Here is a 22,846-nt window from a genome sequence, read left to right on the forward strand (position 1 = left end):
CAAACTAGAAATAAATCATAAAAAGAAGGCAAGGAACTATCCTACCTCATGGAGATTAAAAGCCACACTACTGGAAGACCACTGGACTAACGAGGAGATCAAAGAAGAAATTAAAAAATTCTTTGAATTGAATGACAAGGAGGACACCAATATCCTAAATGTATGGGATGCAGCCAAAAGCAGTAATAAGAGGAAAATATATAGCAATAGAAGCTCACATCCAAAAAACAAGAAAGAACTCAAAGAAACAACCTAATCTCGAAGCTCAAAGATCTAGAAAAGAACAACAAAAAAACCCCAGAACCAGTAGAAGAAAAGAAATAATAAAAACCAAAGCAGAAATAATGAAATTGAAACTAAAAAAACAATCCAAAGATCAATGAAACCAAGAGCTGGTTCTTTGAAAAAATATAATAAAATAGACAAACCCCTAGCCAGGCTCACAAAGCAAAGGAAAAGGGAGGAAAACACAAATACACAGAATCATAAATGAAAGAGGAGAAATCACAACGGACACAGCAGAAATCAAAAGAATAATCAGTAACTACTATGAACAGTTATATGGAAACAAGTTCAACAATCTAGAGGAGATGGACAATTTCCTACAACTCTACAATCACCCAAAGCTAGATAAAGAAGAAATAGAACACCTAAACAGACCAATTACAAGCAGCGAAATTGAATGGTAATTAAAAACCTCCCCAAAAACAAAAGCCCAGGACTGATGGATTTACAAATGAATTCTACCAAACATTCAGAGACGAATTAGTGCCTATCCTTCACAAACTTCCAAAAAATTGAGAAGGAAGGGACAATACCAAACACTTCTATGAAGCCAATATTACACTAATACCAAAACCGAATAAGGACAACACAAAAAAGGAAAACTATAGCCAATCTCCCTAATGAACACTGATGCAAAAATCCTCATAAAAATTTAGCTATCAGAATCCAACAATGTATCCATAAGATAATTCACCACGACCAAGTTGGATTCATTCCAGGGGCACAAGGATGGTTTAACATCCGAAAATCAATCAACGTTATCCAACACATCAACAAAAGAATATAAAAAACCATATGATAATATCAATAGATGCTGAGAAAGCTTTCGACAAAGTGCAACACCCATTCATGATAAAAGCCCTTGAAATTCTTGGGATACAAGGAACATACCTCAACATCATAAAGGCCATCTATGACAAGCCAACAGCCAGTATTATTCTCAATGGTGAAAAGCTGAAGCAATTCCATTAAGATCTGGAACAAGACAAGGATGTCCACTCTCACCACTGCTTTTCAATATAATACTGGAAGTCCTAGCCAGAGCAATAAGACAAGAGAAAGACATCCAAGGAATCCAAATAGGAAAAGAAGAAGTCAAACTATCACTATTTGCAGATGATATGATAATATACATAGAGAACCCAAAATCTCCACAGAAAACTAATTCAACTCATCAATCAATTCAGTAAAGTGGCAGGATACAAAATCAACACGCAAAAGTCAGTAGCCTTCCTATACACAAACAATAAATCTGAAGAAGAAGAAATCAAAAAAACCACCCCTTTTATTATCGAAACAAAAAAATCAAATATTTGGGAATAAAATCTAACTAAAGAGGTAAAGGACCTATACAAAGAAAAACTATAAAACACTGTTAAAAGAAGAAGAAGACACACAAAGAAATGGAAAGACATCCCCTGCTCATGGATTGGAAGAATAAACATTATTAAAATGGCCATCCTACCAAAAGCAATATACAGATTCAATGCTATTCCAATCAAAATCTCAATGGCATTCTTCAAAGAAGATAGAACAATTATTGATGAAATTCATATGGAATCACCAAAACCCGAATAGCCAAAGCTCTACTGAAAAAAAAAGAAGGAAATGGAGGCATCACACTCCCAGACTTCAAACTATACTACAAAGCCATAATCATCAAAACTGCATGGTATTGGAACAAGAACAGACATACAGACCAATGGAATCGAATAGAAAATCCAGAAATAAACCCACAGATTTATGGTCAACTAATCTTTGACAAAGGAACGAAGACTATGCATTGGAGCAAAGAAAGTTTGTTCAATAAATGGTGCTGGGAAAACTGGGTCGCTACATGCAAAAGAATGAAGCTTGACCACTACCTCACACCATACACAAAAATCAACTCAAAATGGATTAAAGAACTAGACATAAGACCTGAAACCATAAAATACATAGAAGGAAATATAGGCGAAACACTACGGGATTTGCACATCAAAGACATCTTTACAGACACATCACCCAAAGCAGTGATAGTGAAGAGAAAGATAAACAGCTGGGACTACATCAAATTAAAGAGCTTCTGCACAGCAAAAGAGACAATAACAAAAACAAAGAGAAACCCCACCAACTGGGAGAACATTTTTGCACCCAACACTAATGATAAAGGACTGATCACAAAAATCTGCAAAGAGCTGATGAGACTCAGCAACAACAAAGAAAATAATCCAGTCAAAAAATGGGCAGAAGAGCTAAAAAGAAACTTCTCTGAAGAGGAAATGCAAATGGCCAACAGACATATGAAAAAATGTTCAACATCACTTGTAATCAGGAAATGCAAATCAAAACTACCATGAGATACCATCTCACACCAGTGAGAATGGCACATATAAAAAAACTAGCAACAACAAATGTTGGCGAGGATGTGGAGAAAAAGGAACTCTTGTGCACTGTTGGTGGGAGTGCAAACTGGTCCAACCACTATGGAGAGCTGTGTGGAGATTTCTGGACCTACTAAACATAGAGCTTCCATATGATCCAGCAATTCCACTCCTAGGTATTTACCCAAAGGACACAGAAACATCAATTCCAAAGAGCACCTGCACTCCTATGTTTATAGCAGCACTGTTTACAATAGCTAAGCTTTGGAAACAACCAAATGCCCAAAATAGATGACTGGATCAAGAAGATGTGGTACATATATACCATGGAATATTACTCAGCATTCAAAAAAGATAAACACATGCAATTTGCAGCAACATGGATGGCACTGGAAGGGATCATGCTCAGCGAAATAAGCCAAAAAGAAAAAAGAAAAATACGGATGGTCTCACTCATAGCAGGAATCTAGAAAACTTAAATAAGGGACCAGGAAAATGAATATAAGAAAGTGAAAATCAAAATCAACAAAAAACTATGAACCAGAGACACTTTTTGGGGGGGCGGGAGGGGAAGGATTGGGGTCAGAATGGGGCGTTTGCAATTGTATGGGGGAATATAAAAATAAAATTTAATATTAAAAAAAAATAAAAAATAAAAAAAAAATAAAAAAAATAAAGGAGAGGGTATTATTCTGCCCACCACAGCTTTTTATTACAAAAAAAGTTTAATAATCTACTGTTTGCACAACAGATGCATCTCTAAATAGATTAATGTAAATCTAATTCTATTTCAAAGTAAAGTGGACCTTTGCTCAATGAACTGCTTTGTGACTTCCAACCGGAGGCAGAAATATGACAAGGATGCCTTGCTATAGTACTGCTCTACTAACCGAGATGGCATCCATGTATAATACTTTTTAAGCAAAGTAATGAAATAATATAAAAATATCACAAAATACTCAGAGGCCACGATGGTATGAGCACTAGGACAAGAAATTCAATGCTCATGACCAAATTTAAAAAATATTTTTACCCACCTTATCCTAACTAATTACCTAAAATCATGAGATTGAGTAAAATTTTTATTTTGTATCTATCACATGCTAAAATAAATATGTAACTACTAAAACATGAAATATAAAATCTTCATCTTCTTGTTAGCCAGAGTATATGCACTTTTTCTGGAGAAACACAAAGTCAGATAGTTCTAAAGTTCATTAGAAAAAAAAAGAAAGCCTCCATCATACAGGCATCTAAAGAAGTGGGCAATGATAGAATCAGCACTAATAAATTCACTAAGCAGAACTTATGAGAATTCTGTGACTCTGGATACTTTTTTACTCAAATAATTTGAAATATTTTTCAAAAACTTATGACAATCAAGTTTTTGGCTCATAGGATGATTTTTAAGGAATAACAATTATAAAGAAGGAAAACCTGAGTTTTGTTATGTCACTTGTCATCACAATTCTAAAAATTCCTTCATTGTGTTTACCGACTTCATTTACCAACTTTTCATCTGCTTTTGAGTGGAAATTCCTAAATGGTATTATTTGTTGATCTGCAAACCCTGTGTAACAAAAGCTTTTTCCTCAAATGGAGTCATTCATTGAATCAGAATATTCATCTAAAACACTTGTATGGAGGGGGCCTCCCGGTGGCGCAGTGGTTGAGCGCTGGGTTGAGAAGCTGCCTGCAGCTTCCGCAGCAGCGGTTCGATCCCCCAGCTGCCGGGCGAGGGTCCCAAATGGCGTGCAGACCCCTCCCACCGCCTGCTGCTCCCCTCAGCAGCGTACCTTGTCAGTCTGCCTGTTCTGCTCTCCACTCTGGCTCTGGTGAATTCTCTCACTCTCCCGCACTTCTGACTATACCCAGTGCTTGTATAAATAAATAAAAAATAAAATCTTTAAAAAAAAAAAACCACTTGCATGGAAAAACAAGTGATTTCATTTGAATTTTCTATTTCTTAAGAAGTTGCTTTGATCACAAGTGACTCCAGTTCCTGGAGAATAGTCTGTGCATGATTTCTTTCAGGCCAGACCAAACAGAAAACCCAAATACTGAAAAGAAGTCCTCCCATTACACATGTCACACTACACAGAGAGAATAAAAAGGGAATGCCAAAACCAGGTAGATTCTAATTACTCAAAGGAACTGTCATATAATATTACTGATTCTCTGTTCATGAGTATGCGCCAAGTAATTTTTCCTAAGGTCAGGGTCATTTGATTAGAAAAGATTATATGCAACCTGTCCTTGATCTCCACTGTGGTCACCAACAATACTACCTCATCCCTTGAAGCAGAGCAGACTAACCTCAGTTCCTTGGCCCAAGCAGTGTTAGATAACTGCATACCCCTCAACTTCCTGCTGGTCAATCAAGAAGGGGTTTTCAGGTTTTGTTATTGCCAGCACCTCATGTTTTACCAAGATCACTGAAACTGGCAAAGTAGAACAGCCTATCACCAAACTTAAGAAAAAAGCCTCTTGGCTCTCTGAATTAGATTGGGTGGGCGATAGGTGACCTAATTCCTGATATGGCAACAATTGGGGCTCATGATTACAATCAATCCCCCTAGCAGACCTGATCATACTGCTTGGAGTAATTCTGGTCACGACCCTGCTCCATACTGTCTCAGACTAATTACCTGGTTTTTAAAATAGCTCCTCAAAGTCTGACTCATTTAGTTCCATAACAAGGTAGCCTATGTTTCTCACTCAGGTCCTAAAATCAGGGATAAAATTGAGGAGTCTGATTAAAAACCTATGTGTGATATTTCAGGCCCAACAATAAGCAAATATCTCATGGTAGGCCTCATAGGGAAAAGCTGTCTATCCCAGACCTGACTTAGTTCACTGAGTCTCTGAAGGAAGTTATGTTCAAGGACTGCAGGCAGTGTTGGCTAGTCATACTCTTAGGCATATCTACATTGAAAGGCCTCACTATATGGAACCTTAGTGGTTAACCTTAGTGGTTCCATATAGTGGAGAGGGGGGGACCTTAATGACATTTTCTGCACTCTAAGTAGTTTTTCACTCCTAGCCCTTCCCCTTCTCTCTTTTCCCACTCTGACACTGGGCCAGTAGGAGTGTTTTGCTAAAAGCTCCCTAAGCAGTGAAATTATGCCCTAGGTCTGTGCTTGTTCACTGGAACCTCACTGGTGCTGTTCTATTGGGGAAAGTTGAATAGTGAAGGAATAGGTGCTTTCTCTGGTTTAACTGTTTGCTTATACTATCACAGTAAGTAAAAGGTTTAACTGTTTGCTTATAATATCACAGTAAGTAACTAAAGGCTTGACTGTTGACTGTTTCATTTTGGCTTGTTGCATTAATCAGCTACTCTGAGAGCTAGCAATTCAGCTCTCTCCAGCTGATACTAAGTTCTTACAACAGAACTTAATTTTTGTTGAGGATCCCAATAATCACATACAATTTATAGCATCTTCTACAAATAGATACAAATGTATACAAATGTTATTCTACAAATGACCAATATAGACTCTTGGTCATTATATTATTTTATTTAAACATATCTACCATAAATAGTTCAGGAACTTCTTTGTTGATCTGACACCGAGTCCCACATTTAAGATGACTTAATTCCTCTGGTATTAATGCTTGACAATTTGGCACATACCTTTTGCCCCTGAGGCCCTGGAGGCCCTTCTGGACCTGGAAATCCAGGCAAACCTGGATGGCCTTCCAAACCTGGCAATCCTCTCTCCCCCTGCAAATGAACAAGAATAAAAGGTAAGATGGTTTGTGAATTTTCAAGCACAAGAGTGGTTAATATTAAAAAAATATCTTATGACTATCTATAGAAAACTAGCTTAATTTAATGATACAAAATTCACAGTATCCACTAGCAGTAGGAAATTTGTAAGGTGTGAGTAGAAAAACACAATCACTCTGAATTTGTTTTAGCTATTTAGGGCCTTTTGTGGTTCCATATAAATTTTATAATTGCAGTTTTTTTAAAAAGATTTATATTTATTATAGGGTAAGTTAACATAAGGAATTATTCAATACAAAATCATATAAACGATCTAGATGAAACTTAGCACTTACAAAAATACACACATACAAACACACACAAAAAGAAAAACAAAAAAGCACTCTGAATTTATATCATACATGGTAATATAATCTCTTGCTTTCTTGTAAAAATAAAAAGTGTATCAGAGATGAAGCCAGGTTTAAACATACCAACATCAAGAGCTTAATAAGAAAGGTGGAAATAAATCCAGGAAGCTAGGTTTACAGGGGTTACAGAAAGTAAGCATGGGGGAAGGATGAAGAAAAGTAAAAGGAAACAATAAGAGACGCTTTCAAATTATTGCAGAGTTATCAAAAATTAACTCATTAGCTAATTGGAGATAATTCAGAGAAGGTGGCAGGAGAGTGCAGTAGAGTACTGGTAGAGGATTGTAGGCACTTTAGTGATGGGGAAATTATGGGCTGGACCAAAGGGGAGAAATCCTATATTGTGAAAAAACAAGGATGTTTCAAATAAATAAATAAACAAATACTGAACATACTCTTACTATATGCTCCAGCAACTGAACTCCTTGGTATTCACCCAAAAGAGTGGAAAACTTATGTCCACATAAAAACCTGTACATAGTTATTTAAAGCAGTTTTATTCACAATTGCCAAAACTTAGAAGCAACAAACATGTTCTTCAGTAGTTAATGAATAAACTGTGGCACATTCGGACAATGGAATATTATTCAGTTCTCTAAAGAAATTAGCTATCAAGTCATGAAAAGACATGGAGAAAATTTAAATGCATATTATTCAGTGAAAGAAGTCAATCTGAAAAGTCTGCATACTATATAATTCCAACTGTTTGACATTCTGGAAAAAAACAAAATTATAGAGATAATTAAAAGTAACCACTGGGGGCCTCCCCAGTGGCGCAGCGGTTGAGCGCTGGGTTGCGAAGCTGCCCGCAGCCTCTGCAGTGCCGGTTCAATCCCTGGCTGCTCCCTGGCCACCAGAGGAGGGTCCCACATGGCGCGCAGACCTCTCCTGCCGCCCGCTGCTCCCCTCAGCAGTGTACTTCGGTCCTTCTGCCTGCTCTGCTCCCCGCTCTGGCTCTGGTGAATTCGCTCACCCTCCCGCGCTTCTGACTATACCTAGTACTTGTATAAATAAATAAATAAATCTTTTAAAAAAATAAATAAAAATAAATAAATAAAAATAACCACTGGTTTCCAGGGATAAGGATGGAGGGAGATGAATAGGTGGAACACAGAGGATTTTAAAGCAGGGAAAATACTATAATAATATAATAATATAATAGTAGAGAACATTCATTGCACATTTATTCAAACTCACAGAATATATAACACCAGCAGTGAATTATTAAGTATAAACTATGTAATATTGATGAATTAATTATAGGTTCATCAATTTTAACAAATGACAATTACGAAGATGTTGATAGTCGGGGAGGTTTACATATGTATGCATGTGGGGGGACAGGGTATACATGGGAAATTTCTGTATCTTTCAGTTCTGCTGTGAATTTGAAACTGCTATAAAAAATAAAGACTTTTAATAAAAAAATTATTGAAGTAACCATAAGTATTTTAAAAGATTCCTGTTCCCCTTTATAATATCTTTCTCAACCCCACCCACCGTATGCAACAACTGGCTTGTTTTCTGTCACTATATATTAATATTTTCTAGAATTTTGTACAAAAGGAACTACATTAGAATGTACTCTTTTTGTTTAACTCTTCACTCAGCATAATTATTTTGTTATTCAAACATGTTGTGTTGGGTAATGCCAGTTTATCTTTGTTGTTTATTACTCTTCCTTTGTATAAATACACCATAATTTGTTTATTCACTCACCTGTTAGTGGGAAGTTGAGTTGATTCCTGTTGTTGGCTATTACAAATAAATCTATCATGAACTAATGTACATGTTTTGCATAGTCATATTCTTTCATTTCTCATGAGTAAATGTCTAGGAATACACAGGATCACATGAAAAATTTATGTTTACCTTTGTAAGAAACTGCCAAATTGTTTTCCAAAGTTTTTGCATAATTTTGATTTGCAGGAATCTATGATAGTTCTAGTTGTTCCATATCCTCCCTTATACATGGTAAGGTTAATGTTTTAATATCTAGACATTCCAATTGGTTTGCAGTGGTATCTCATTATAATTTTATTATGTATTTTCCTAATAAGCAGTGTTGAGTATCTTTACATGTTCATTTGCCATCCACATATTTTTAGTGGTGTCTTAAAATACTTGCCAATTTGTTTCTAAATTAATTTTAGTTGGGGATCTTTGTTTTTAGAGAGTTCAGTCTTGTATACTTTGCATATAAGACTTATATCAGATATGTGATTTGCAAAGATCTTTTATCTAGACTGTGGGTTGCCTTTACATTCTCTTAAATGTCTTTTAGAAAAAAAAAGTTTTTAATTTTAATGAAATATAGCAGTTTACTTTATGGATCAAATCTTTGGTGTCCTATTTAAGAAATATCTAACTCAAGGTCACAATAATTTTCTCCTATGTTTTGTTCTAAAAGATTTATAGATTTAGGTTTAATATTTAGATCTATAATCCATTTTGAGTTAATTTGTATATACAATGTGAGCTATGAGTCAAAATCCATTTTTGTGCAAATGTACATCCAATTCTTCCAATATTATTTGTTAAAAAGAATATCATTTCTCCACTAAATTGCCTTAACAGTTCTGTGAAAAAAATTAATCACACATCTTAAGTCTATTTATGGTCTCTCTATTCTGCTCCACTTATCTCTATGCCGTTCATTTTGCTATTAGCATACTATCATGTTTACTGTGTTTTATATTAAATTTTAGATTTGTATGCTATAAATCCACTAACTTTGTTCTTTTTTTTAAGATTTATTTATGTATGCATACAAGAGCTGGGGTACAGGCCAGAGGTGCAGAGGGTGAGAGGATTCATCAGAGACAGAATGGGGAACAGAACAGGCAGACTGACGGAAATACACTGCTGAGGGGAGCAGCGGGCGAGTCAGGAGAGGTCTGCTGCGCCATTTGGGTTGCTCCTTGGCCGCCTGGGGATCGAACTCATGCTGTGGATGCTGCAGACAGCTTCATAGGTTGCGTCTTAACTCCTTGCGCCACCAGGGAGGCCCCCAACTTTGTTCTTTTCAAAATATGTTTTAACATTTCCATGTAAATTTTAGAATGAGCTCAATTTCTATTTTTAAAAGGCAAGGAGTTGCACTCAATCTATAGGTAAACTTGGGGAGAACCGACATCTTAATGACACTAAGTTTTCTGATCAGTGAACATGATATATATATCTCCACTTATTCATTTCCCTTCCTATCTCTCAGCAATATTTATGTAGTTTTCATTGTACAGGACTGCACATTTTTGTTTTATCCCTCCCTATGTGTTGCAAATTTTTGACACTATCGCAAAATACTTTTTAAAATTCCAATTTCCCATTTCTAATTGTTAGAGTATAGAAATGTAACTGACTTTTGTTTATCAATCTTAGGTTACTTGCTTTATTCTCTGATTGCTCTAAACTCATCTATATGTTTTAGGAACATTTTAGTTTTTTTTTTTTATTATTATTATTATTTTTTTTTTAAGATTTATTTATTTATTTATACAAGCACTGGGTACAGTCAGAAGCACGGGAGGGTGAGAGAATTCACCAGAGCCAGAGCGGGGAGCAGAGCAGGCAGAAGGACTGAAGTACACTGCTGAGGGGAGCAGTGGGCGGCAGGAGAGGTCTGCGCGCCATGTGGGACCCTCCTCCGGTGGCCGGGGAGCAGCCGGGGATCGAACCGGCACTGCAGAGGCTGCGGGCAGCATCGCAACCCAGCGCTCAACCGCTGCGCCACCGGGGAGGCCCGGAACATTTTAGTATTATCCAGAGAATTTCTACATTGGCAAATCATGTCACTTGCTAAAAAAAAAAAAAAAAAAAGACTACAACATCTTCTTTCTTTCCAGTTCAGATGCTTTTCCTTTTCTTGTTCTTGTCTTAGTCTTACTACACTGGCAATATTGAATAGAAGTGATGACAGCAAGCATGTTCCCGATCTTAAGAGAAAGGAATTTAATTACTCTTTCTCCATTAGCTATAAGAATTTGCTAGATGCCCCTGAAATCAAGGAAATTCCTTCCATTCATAGTATGCTAAGAGTTCTTATCAAGAATGGATGTTGAATTTTGTTAAGTCATTTCTCTGTAGCTACCGAAATAATCACATGATGGTTTTATTTATGTTTTTCAAAAAGTTTAGTCTTTTAATATGGTGAATTACAATTTTTGATTTTTGAATACTAAACCAACCATGCATTCCTGGCATAAACTCCATTTGGTAATAATGCATTATCTACTTTATATATCATTGGATCTTATTTGCTAAAATTTTATTAAGAATTTCTGCATCTATATTAATGAGGCATATTGAGCTGTAGTTTACTGTTTTTGTAAATTTGTCTATGTCTGGTTTGGGTATTAGGATATGCTCTTTTATAAAATTAGTGGGGCAACAGCAATTTTCCAGCCATTATGACATTCTCAACCCTGTCATCTGACTTCTCAAGCCAGTGAAACTCTGGTTTTTGTCTGGGTTCCAGCCATAGTTTGTTATTCAGACTGAAGGGTGTACTCACAAGAAAAGCCTCATAAATGTAGGTTTACCCAGTAATCCTACAAAGGTAGATGCCTCCTCTACTCTTTTTTTGCTTTGGGACACTCTCCTGTGCTATCATGTAGCTGTTCTATTTTGTCTAGAGTATTTACTTCTTATCTTAAAAACAGTTAACCCACCAATAATCAGAAATTAATCTCTTCATCTTCTTACCACTATATAAAGCCCATTTACTCTAAAATTACTCCACTCAAACTAATGTTACTCAAATAGGTGATTTGAATAACACTATTCAATTATTACTAATGGGTATTCCATTAGGAGGAAAGTGGGTTACATGATTAAACTGAGCTTGGAAATATAGCACTACAAAACAAGTAGATTTCTTTCCTCCAGGACTTTTAAACATTTTCCATAGGCTAGTATGCCTTCTATATCCCTAAATGGAATACACTTTTGAGATATTTTTCCAAATTGTTTCATATATAATTATGAATATTCAGATTCATTAAAAAATATTTACTGAGTACAAGAGTAAAGACTAGAACATGATTCTTTTTCTCCTAGTACATCTCTCTTTAGCCCATAAATCACTATCCCTTTTATCTTATAATTTTAACATCAGTCTCTGATTCCTTATGTTTAGGTTGACACTATTTAATCTTCACCAATACATACTTCGTAATCATCATATTTACATGATAGGGGTGGTGCTATTATATCAGGGGTATTGAGATAAAAATTTAGATTCAGCAGTCATTAAATTACATGGACTAGATAAAAGTACATGAAATTTCCTAACATGATATTCAGCACAGATCAGTAGTCGGATAAATGTTTGGTTCCCTCTTAAGTATTTTTCCCTCCTTTTGCCTGTTAGGCAGTATATTTCAGCAAGATTGATCAAATAAAGTCAAAATACATCCAGGAGCTTGTTTTACAGAGTCCAGGAGCTAAGTTTTTTTTGTTGTTAACTTTTAAAGGACAAATTAAAAAAATACAGGAAACCTTATATGATTCACAAAGGCTAAAATATTGACTATATGGTCTTTTACAGAATATGGGGCTGATCTCTGAGATACAGTTTAATCTCTATAGTTATTTAAAATAAGTACAGTAGAATTCATTTTATTAACTTAAATGCTTCAGTAGAAGCCTTGTTGTTTATTTTTTAAAAAATATATGTTAAAAACATATTTTATTAGTTTTATTACATTTGCAGAGGCCAGTCTCAGCTCTTACCTTCTGTCCTTTTATGCTACTACAGTCACACTTAGTTCCTGGAGAACACCCATAGCAAGCCTACAAGGAAGAGAAAGAGGGAGGAAAATCATTAAATATGAACATGAAAACCAGAGTCTGACTTACAGCTCAAATGAATTCAACAATCCAAACTTGTAAAACAAATATCAGGAAACTATCTGAAAGGATATGTACCAAATTGCAAATAATGATTGCCTCTGGGAAAGTTTCATCTTCTATTGTATACATTACTGATTGAATGTTTTACAATTAATCAATGTAATGTTTTCAATGTAATTTTTATAATTTTCAAGTAAAAAGTATCTTTTTTAAGAGACAGTAAAAATGAACAAGAAATTTATATGACTTCCTCATAGTAAATATGATTTGCCACTTGTTCAAGTTCTTAGGAACTTCATTTTTGCTCCCAACATGACTTGTAAGAAATTACTTCTCAATCTATATGAGCAATTGTTATAGGACAGGGAGAGGGGCAGCCCAAACCCCGCAAATCTGCTTATTCTAAATGGGTTCTGCCATCCGCCGCATCAACACAAAACACATGAGACTAATGGGAAGGATCTTTAATAAAACTAGGAAACAATACAGGTAAGGCAAAGAGTCTAGTTTCTAAATGAAGCACCCAAAGTTACCCGTCCCCTCGTGGGTAAAAGTCCATCCAAATGGGATTGGCCCAGAGCAAGGCCCCAAAGCCTGCTACAAGTCTAAAGCATCTTCCAGTGGGGACCCACAGAAAAGGGTCACAAACAACCAGACAAGCCCGGAAGGAAAAGAGCAAAATCAACATCAAGATAAAAGCTGCCATGGTCACCTCCCCACGGGTCTCACCCACATCTGTGTCACCCAGTCCACGACCAAAAGACAAGCGCAGTTTCTTCACGTGTCTCTAGGCTCCAAGCGCCTGCTCCAGGTCTCCTTCTGGCTCCATCCTGCTTCCTTCCTCAGTCTCTTCTGCAGCTTCTCCTCTTCCTGCTCAGCTCCACCCTCCCTTGGGTGGGGCAGGGAACCTGGAACCTCCCCCTTTCCTGGGGACCACCCTGTTGCACAATGACCTAGGCATTTATCCAAGAATGTCTGCCACTTGAAGCTGCTTTCTTCTTGAATTTCTGATGAATCACAGAGCATAAAATATAAAACTCTATCTTTTACCACTTATCTTTTCTTTACTCTCACTCTTATCACTAGTAGCTCACTTCCTCACAGTCTGTATTTTACTACAAATGTTGCTTCCACAATCTAGGTGTTCTATATAGCTACTACTAACAATTCACTCACTCATCTTAGGAATTGAGGGCCAGAAGACAGAAAAATATCCTCCTCTAAAATCATAACCGATAGAACAAAAGATGATAGATGACTTCTGTCATCCAAACTAGCCTTTACACTGGCATGAATCTGAACTGCTTAGAAAAATAAAACAATTACTTTAACATATGTAGATAGTTCAGCATTTATGTACTATAAGGCTTCTCATCAAACAGAGAAATGTTTTATGTGATAAAAATAGGAAACTGGGTTCAACAATGTTAAGCCTTGGGAGCCTATTACTTAAAAAGTACCTTAGTCTTCTTACCAATCTTCCATTCTTTCCATACTCCAATCATCACCAGAGCACCTTTCCCAATCCTTATCAAAATACTGACCTTATCCTTCTACTCAGAACTTCTAACCCATTCAGCTGTAATCAGGAGCCACCCCCATGATAGGAACTCCTTTTCCATATTATAAGAGCAGCCAAGCATGGCTTGAGGTTGGGGGGTATCCCTTGCTCACATTGCAAAAGCTATTTTAGTAAAAGAAATGTTCTGACATCTTTAATTGAAAGTTTCCTATGCAGTAATTATTTATTAATACAATGATGATAGGTTACATACTCTGATTTAAGTACTATATGTCAACTATATTACATATTAAATAGACTTACTCAGATATATTCACTTATCGAACATGAATAGAATATTACAGTCCATAAAGCTTGTTAGGCACTAGGGAGATAAATAGGAATAAGACAGAGCTCCTTCCAACATATATAACTAATTCAAAAAATGCTTACTGATCATCTGTGATGTGCCAGTCACTTACATCATGTTAGGTACAGAATGAAATACAAAGACAATTAAGTCATTGCTTTATAATAGAAAGGATAATCTTATACACAAAAATTATTATACATTAAGTCAGGAACAGAGGTCAGTTTTAAATATATAATACTTCTTTGTGCAAATGTAAATTTTAGATTACAATCTACAAACTTACAAATTTTAGAAGATACTGATTTACAGGATAAGAACTATCAAAAGCCATATTCACTGAATTAGATTGCATATATTATCAACATTCAATTACATGAATTAATGTTAGACTAAATGATAGTGATCATCTGAATTGATAATTAATAATAATTAGCATTAGACTTTGAAAAGTTTGCCTGCACTTTATATGTAAACATGTGCATAGTATTTGGTGTTATAAATACAAGATGCTGTAACTTTCCAATTTCAGTTTTCATTAAGACATCTTCCTTCTTAAAATACAAATTAAGCTCCTGAGAATACAAAGCAATAGTATAATAAAATTTCATTAATATGGACAAATTACTATACAAATTTTATTTATAATTGTATTTATACCACCTATTGAACAATAACCTCCAACTTTTAGCATAATTTATTAACAAAATCCTTAAATGCTTGTGTCATTTTGAAGTAATTTCATATAATATTTTTCTTAAAAATTATTAATTTCATCTTTTTACACTTACCACTTAACATGAAGTTATACATTAGAGATATCATTACTTCAAACATTTAGTAATTACATAGAAATTTGTTTGAATTCGATTTAATATTGTAGTTTATATTCTATTTATTCCACCCAGGTTATTATAATGACTGTGGTACTCATAGTTTTAAAAAACGAGGGGGTAGGTCAATTGCATTACACAAACCAACCACTAGGTGCCACTTTCCATACAGTTATAGCAGTGGTGCCCAAAAGGAAATAGGCCCAATTTCACAATGGTTAATGGAACAATTTGTTTTACCAACTTATAAAATTTATTAGATGCCTACTAAGAACAAAACACAATGTAAAGGCTATGAGCTGTACAAAAAGATATGTTCACATGGTAACTGCTTTTACAAAACTTCCAATCCAGTTTGAAAAGAAAATGCTAGGTCCAAATAAATGGAAATAAAATTTAAACACAGTGGAGTAACACTATAGCAGACATTGGTAACAGAAAGAGCTCTAAGAAACAAGAAATTCCTTAAGAGTTTAAACTTCTGCAACTGAATTATTAAGAGACTCTGGATAAGTCATTCCCATGCTCTTGGATTCTCTTTTCTCTTGGATAAAATTACAGAGATAGAAAATATGATCCCTTTAGGTGGCTTCAGAATTTTATAGTCTGTGATTCACTACAATTTCCCAAGTGAAAATGAGTGACATAGTCAATAATTGCTATCAAAGTTAAAAACAGAGTTACCTTTAGCCTGGGAGAGTTCATAAAGCTTCTGTGTAGAGCTAAATAACTCAATTTCAGTTTTGAAAGATAGGCAGAAAGATATCTATAGGAAAACATAGCCACACTAAGCACTAAGATTAAAATACATTTTTGTAGGCAGAATCAGGTAAAACAAACACTGAATACCTCACTCTAAAAAAGACTTCTCAAATTTATTTGAAAATAGTACAATAGCAGATAAGGCTGATATAAAATTTTTGCAAATCACGGAAAATTATTTAATTCTAAAAGTCACTTAAGTCTACTAAAACAAGAAACTGATACAATAGCAATGTTTTATTTTGCATAAGTAATGAAATAAAAAGATTTTTATTCATATAGTAAAACATATCCTAAGACCACAATAATTAAAACTGTATGGTACTGCCCAAAGAATACAGTTCAATGAGCCAAAATAGACAAGGCAGATGCAGACATGCACACACACATGCAGACATTTGCATGCACCTGTGTGCATGCATGCACACATACACACATGCACACACACACACACACACACACACACCACTAACCATATAAAGAAAGTTGGCATATGAAATAGATGTGAAAATAATAAAAACAGTGCTAGGACAAATATAGAAAATGTAGAAAATAACACATTTAGATCTCAGGCTTCTATAATCAGGAAAATGTCAAATATGAAACTCAAAGGTACAAATAAAAGCAAGCTATACATCAATATCATTTAAAGAATGTCATAAAAATTCAGGTACTAGGGTCCCATCCTACAGAATCAGTCTTATTAAGCTTGAATTTAGCTATTAGAATTTGAGAGCTTTATAAATACCTCTAGATGATTCTGATTCAGGCATATATCAAGATATGTACTATAAAATAACAACATATTAATGTTTTTGTGACCTTTGGGTACATTCCTACTAGTAGAATTTCTGGGCCATATGGTAGCTCCATTTTTAGTAGTTTTAGGGTCCTCCACATAGCTTTCCATAGTGGTTGGACCACATTGCATTCCCACCAGCAGTGTAAGAGAGTTCCTTTTTCTCTGCATCCTCACCAGTATTTGTTATTGCCAGTTTTTTTTTTTTTTTAATATGGGCCGTTCTCACAGGTGTGAAGAGGTATCTCATTGCAGTTTTGATTTGCATTTCCCTTATTATAAGTGATATTGAATATTTTTTCATATACCTGTTGGCCATCTGCATTTCCTCTTTGTTTATTGCAGCACTATTTAGAATAGCTAAGAAAAGTGTGGAAACAACCTAAATGCCCCAAAACAGATGACTGCATCAAGAAGATGTTGTATATATACATGATGGAATAACATTCAGCAAACAAAAAAGACAAGCTCATGCCATTTGCAGCAATATGGATGGAGCTAGAAGGGATTATGTTCAGTGAAATAAGTTAGAAGTAATAAGAAAAATATCACATGGTTTCACTTATAGGAGGAATATGGGGAAACCAAACAAGGGATCAGGAAAAAAAAGGGACAAAACTAGAAGGCAAACTGTATATCAGAGACATTCAGCAGAGGAAGGGGACAGGGGGATCAAAACAGTGAATGGAAGAGCACAAGAGACTATTGTGATGGTTCACAGGTATCTTGGAAGTGGTAATTTTATGGGAACTACACCTGAAATCAAACTTGTACAAAAATGAACAATTATGTAAAAATATATAAATAAGTCAAAATAAATAAAATAAGAGCATAGAGAAAGAAAAATATTCTAATAATGTGACCAGTTAGGTATGGAGACTGACATGCTACTTATAAAAATTAAAAATAGGGGCTTCCCTGCTGGCACAAGGGGTTAAGACGCAGCACTAAGAAGCTATCTGCAGCTACTGTATCACAAGTTTGATCCCCGGCCAGAGAGATGACCCACATGGCACAGCAGACCTCTCCTGACTCATCTGCTGCTCCCCTCAGGAGTGTATTTCAGTAAGTTCACTCTGTCTCTGGGTGAATTTAAAGTACTTTAAGGTCCTTGTAATTACATAGAAAACAAGTACAGTATTGGTTACATTAGACTTTGATAAGTATGCAGATAGAAATTCTAATTCCTAGGGTAAACCTTACAAGAATGTAAGTGAGTTATTAATTCCAAACTAGCTGATGGAAAATACTCAATAAATCCAAAAGAAAACAAAAGATAGAGAGACAGAAGGCACTATTTTAGAAAAGACAAGGCAAATAAAATAAATATATCAGTAATTGTATTTGAGAAGGTAAGTATAAGATGACAGAGCATTAGCAAATAATCCAACAAATCTGGATTTATAAGAGACAACTAGCATGGACTCTTTAAAAAGTCAATGCCATAAATGGGAGAGATGATTTTGTGAATGAGAGATTGAAGACCACTGTGGACTATCTTCCAGCAAAATGATTATAACTGAAATTTAGAAAAAATAAATTATGTCTCTAGATAATGTCCTAAAAATTTATAGCAAATGAAGAAACAGTTATTCAACAAAATTTACTGAATTTCAGTATGAGCAGCGAAAGTCTATGGAATTTTAACCATATTCACTCCCTTCCTTTCTTTCTTTCTCCCCTGTTCAGCTTGACAAAAGCTCCATACAAGGGAGGAACAGACATAAACTCACGGCTCCTTCTTCCTCCCAGTTGAACACTACAATATCTTACAGGAGGTATATGTAATTAGCATTTCTCAATCCCCCTCCATGCCCAGTTCCACGTTGTAGATGCTATATTCCAAGCAATAGTGGCTCAAATTTCTGAGGATCTTTTTTTTTTTTTTTTAAGAATTATTTATTCATACATACAAGAACCGGGATACAGGTCAGATGTGTGGGAGGGTGAGAGAATTCACCAGAGACAGAGCAGGGAACAGAACAGGCAGACCAAGTGAAATACACTTCTGAGGGGAGCAGCGGGCGAGACAGGAGAGGTCTGCCAGGCCATGTGGGACCCTCACTGGCCAGCTGGGCTCGAACCCGAGCTGCAGAGGCTGCGGACAGCTTCACAGCGCTGTGCTCAACCTCCTGTGCCACCAGGGGAAGCTCCAATTTCTGAGGATCTTGTCCTCCACACTACACCAACTCATAAGACAAAGAAAAACATCTTGAGATCAGCAAGAGAAATGTGACTTATTCCTCCACCAGGGAATCCAAAAAAGATTAGCAGATGACTTCTCAGAAGAAATGGAGCCCAGAATGCAGTGAGATAGTTTATTAAAAGGTGTTCAAAGATTAAAATTTGTCCACCAAGAATTTTATACCAAGTCAAACTATCTTTGAAACATGAAGTTTAAATAAAGATATCTGTGGATTAAAAAAAAAAAACAATATGTATGACAACCCAGAGGAACAAATAAAAAGAACCAGAAATTTCAAATAAGAAGCCAAATAAAACTATAAATTTCTTATTCTCTTTGTATCTCTCAGCTTCTTTAAAAGCAGTAAAATTATAAACCATTTTAATTATAACAATGAGTTTTTGAGTTTGTAATATATATAATTTGTATAATAATAATAGCACAAAAAAGAAGAGTGAATAGAGAGCGCCATAGAAATAATAGTTCTTTATCTCACAAGAATCAAGATGCTATAAATTTAAAGTAGATTCTGGTAAGTTATTATGTGTACATAAGCTCAAAGACAACCACTAGGAAAGAAAATATAATGTTTTCAGAACATTATGCTAAGTGAAAGGAGTCAGACACAACATATGTTACATGATTCTATTTATATGAAATCTTCAAAACAGATAAAGTTACAGAGACAGCAACTAGATTAGTGATTGCCTAAAGCTAGGGAGTTCAGGGGTAATGGTTAAGTGAGAAGTATGGGATATGGGTTTCTTTTTGGTTTGGTAAAAATATTCTAAAATTGATTTGGTGATAGTTGTACAACTCTATCCTAAAAATGATTGAACTGTGAACTTTATATGGGTAAACTGTATTATATGTAAATTTTATCTTAATGTAGTTGTTAAAAAAATCATTGTCATGAAATAAATTGTCATAAAACCATGCTGTTAAGAACTGTGAAGGGTCTGAGATTTTTTTTTCCTCTATGTATACTACCAAGTTAGCCTGACACAGTTCCATGGATACTGAAGGAAAATACAAGATAATTTTTCATCAGAGAGAACAAACAGTTCATTATAGCAACAGACTGGACTCCGAGAAGCCATTTCCCACAGGGTGATATGAAGAGAAGGTAATACCTTCAACACACTGCACATTATTGGTAAAGGTGAGAAACGTAATGTTTAGGGAATGTACATATTTTGAAGAGAGAGTACGGTTGCTTGATCTTTGTCCCAAGATTTCATCTTTATTATCTTGGATGGTAAACAACCCTGGCTTTTACTCCAAAGGGAAATACTATCTCTATTTTCCAAGTTATAAGCTATTCAAATATCCTTTAAAGGACAGTACCTAACAAAGCTAGTTCCTTTCCTCTCAAGATATACTGAGACATGGAAGATAAAGGAAAAACTCTGCCAACACATTCCAGATTTTTGAAAATTTAAGAAAATAAATGTGTCACATGAAGAGCTATGAAAGATTTTTTAGGACCATCATAGATATCTGGTTATGAACTGAATATCACATGATGCTTTAAAGTTAATTAATTTTTAAAGTGTGAAATTGATGTGTTTATTTAATGTAATGTCCCTCTCCTTTGATGAGGCATGATGCATGCTGAGGTATTTAGGCATAGAACATGTCATGATGTCTGCAAATCATTTGCAAGTGCCTTACCAAAAAAAAAACTTTACACACATACATGTACAGATACTTACATAATCATTAAACCATTAAACACAAGCGCATGCAGACATACAACACAGTAAGAGATGAAAAAATATATAAGGCAAAACAGAAAAATACTAACAATATTGAATCTAGAGGAAAAATATACTAGTATTCATTATACTTTCTTTCAATTTTTTAAAAAATTTGTTATTAAAAAGGTAAGAAGGGATCAGGAAAAATAATTATAATACATTAAAAAACAAAATTAACAGGCAACTATTAATCAGAGCACTCTGCAGGGGAGGGAGATGGAGAGGGATCAAAACAGGGGAGGGAAGGAAAAAAGGGACTATGATGATAGTGCACAAGTGAATTGGTGGTGAGAATTTTACGGGGACTATATATGAGAGAGAAAGCATGCAATGTACAAAAAGGAAGAATGATTTTGCAACATGTTTGCTATTTATCAGAGACATCAAAAACATAAGGTTACTCAAAACTGTTGAAGTAAAAGATGAAAAGGTCAAAACAAATAGATAATAAATATCAATAAATAAAATCGGTATAGCTATATTAATTTCAAGCAATAGAGACTTCAAGTCAAAAGGAATTACACAGTAAAAGAGGGTCACTTCAGAGTGACAAAAGGTTTGGTTCTTAAGAAATACACTAAATGAAACTTAAGATTAGTCTAAACATATCTCTAAGGATAGAATTCATATTGAACATGATCTCTGACAACAATGCAATTAAGTTGGAATAAATAATTTAAATCTAATCAAACACCTCCAGGAAACAGAAGAGGAGAGGCAAAGCTAACATAACCTAGATACTAACCTGAATAGGACTGAGTGTGAAAGGAAGTCACAAGTCAATCTTACCAGTGAATACAGATGCAAAAATTCTAAATAAAATATGACAAAGTTGAATTTAACCTAGGCCTTAGCCATTATTGAAAAGAAAGAAAAGGTTTGGAAAGAAGAAACAAAAATGTCACTCACAGGTAGTATGATTACATTAACAGGAAATTCAAGGAACAGAGAAAATAGAATACAGACATATTCATAAATTAAAATGAATAAAGATTAGCAAAGTTACTGGGTACAGACCCAAAATATGAAAGTGAAGTAATTTTTTTCATTTTTTTCATGGGGATACATTAGTATCCCCAACATAGTCTCCCAGGAAAAAAAGAGAACTAGATATGATGGAGCTTTTGGGGAAAAGTACAAGGTTTACATTATAAAAATAGAAGAAATACAATTAGAGACACTGAGGAAAAAGAGTAAAATAAAAAGTAATTATAATCATAGAGCTTTATCTGGCTCTACAATAAGCAACATATTCATAAAACTCATATATTCAAAATAATGCAAACCTTGCTTATTGATTGAAAACATATTGAAGGAAATGGAGAGAGACAACGGTGATAGCAAAAAGATCATCTGTCATAGGACAAAGTAAGTAAATAATGTGTTCATAAAACAAAAATTATTTGCAGGGTTTTGGACTTGAAGAACTAATTTAGTAAGTCAAAAGGGATGAGGAAAGAAACTCATGACAAAAAGAATACTGAAGCTGGTTAGGAGGCAAAAGCAGGTGACATATAAAAGACAACCCAGAAAACTGACATCAGACTTCTCAGAGGAAACCCTACAGGCAGAGAGAATGGAATGATATATTCAAAATACTGAATGAAAAAAAATTGACAGCACAGGGTCTTCAAGACTCTTCTTCAGATATGAGGGAGAAATAAAGGTCAGAAGACAAACAGAAGCTGAGGGAGCTAGCCAACACCAGGAATTCCCTATAAGAAATATTGAAAGGGGCTCTCCTCCTTAAATCAAAGGGAGGAAACTACAAAAAAATGAATAAAGTATTAGCTAGAACCAGAAAACTTATTAACAAAATGGCAAAAAAAAAAATCCTTATCTATAAATAATCACCCTTATCTACTAACAAAATGGCAAAAAAATCCTTATCTATAAATAATCAGTCCATAAGGTAAATGGACTGAATTCATCAATCAAAAGGCACAGAGTGGCCAGTTGGATCAAAAACCAAAACTCAAGTTTTCGCTGTCT

The 22,846-nt window shown here is 34.9% G+C and overlaps 1 protein-coding gene across 1 annotated transcript in view; it reads right to left on the reverse strand.

Moving 5' to 3' along the window:
* COL4A5 (collagen type IV alpha 5 chain) overlaps nt 1-22,846 on the reverse strand; it is a 156,253-nt gene that overhangs the window by 83,584 nt on the left and 49,823 nt on the right. Inside the window, exons 2-3 of the mRNA XM_054695879.1 lie at nt 12,525-12,584; nt 6,286-6,375 (exon numbers count right to left, since the gene is read on the reverse strand). Of these exons, the coding sequence (XP_054551854.1) occupies nt 6,286-6,375; nt 12,525-12,584 (150 nt within the window). The remainder of the gene's footprint in view (nt 1-6,285; nt 6,376-12,524; nt 12,585-22,846) is intronic.

Source organism: Talpa occidentalis, unplaced genomic scaffold (genome assembly GCF_014898055.3).
Source record: "Talpa occidentalis isolate TD23 unplaced genomic scaffold, MPIMG_talOcc4v2.1 talOcc4.15, whole genome shotgun sequence".
NCBI classification, from domain to species: Eukaryota; Metazoa; Chordata; class Mammalia; order Eulipotyphla; family Talpidae; genus Talpa; species Talpa occidentalis.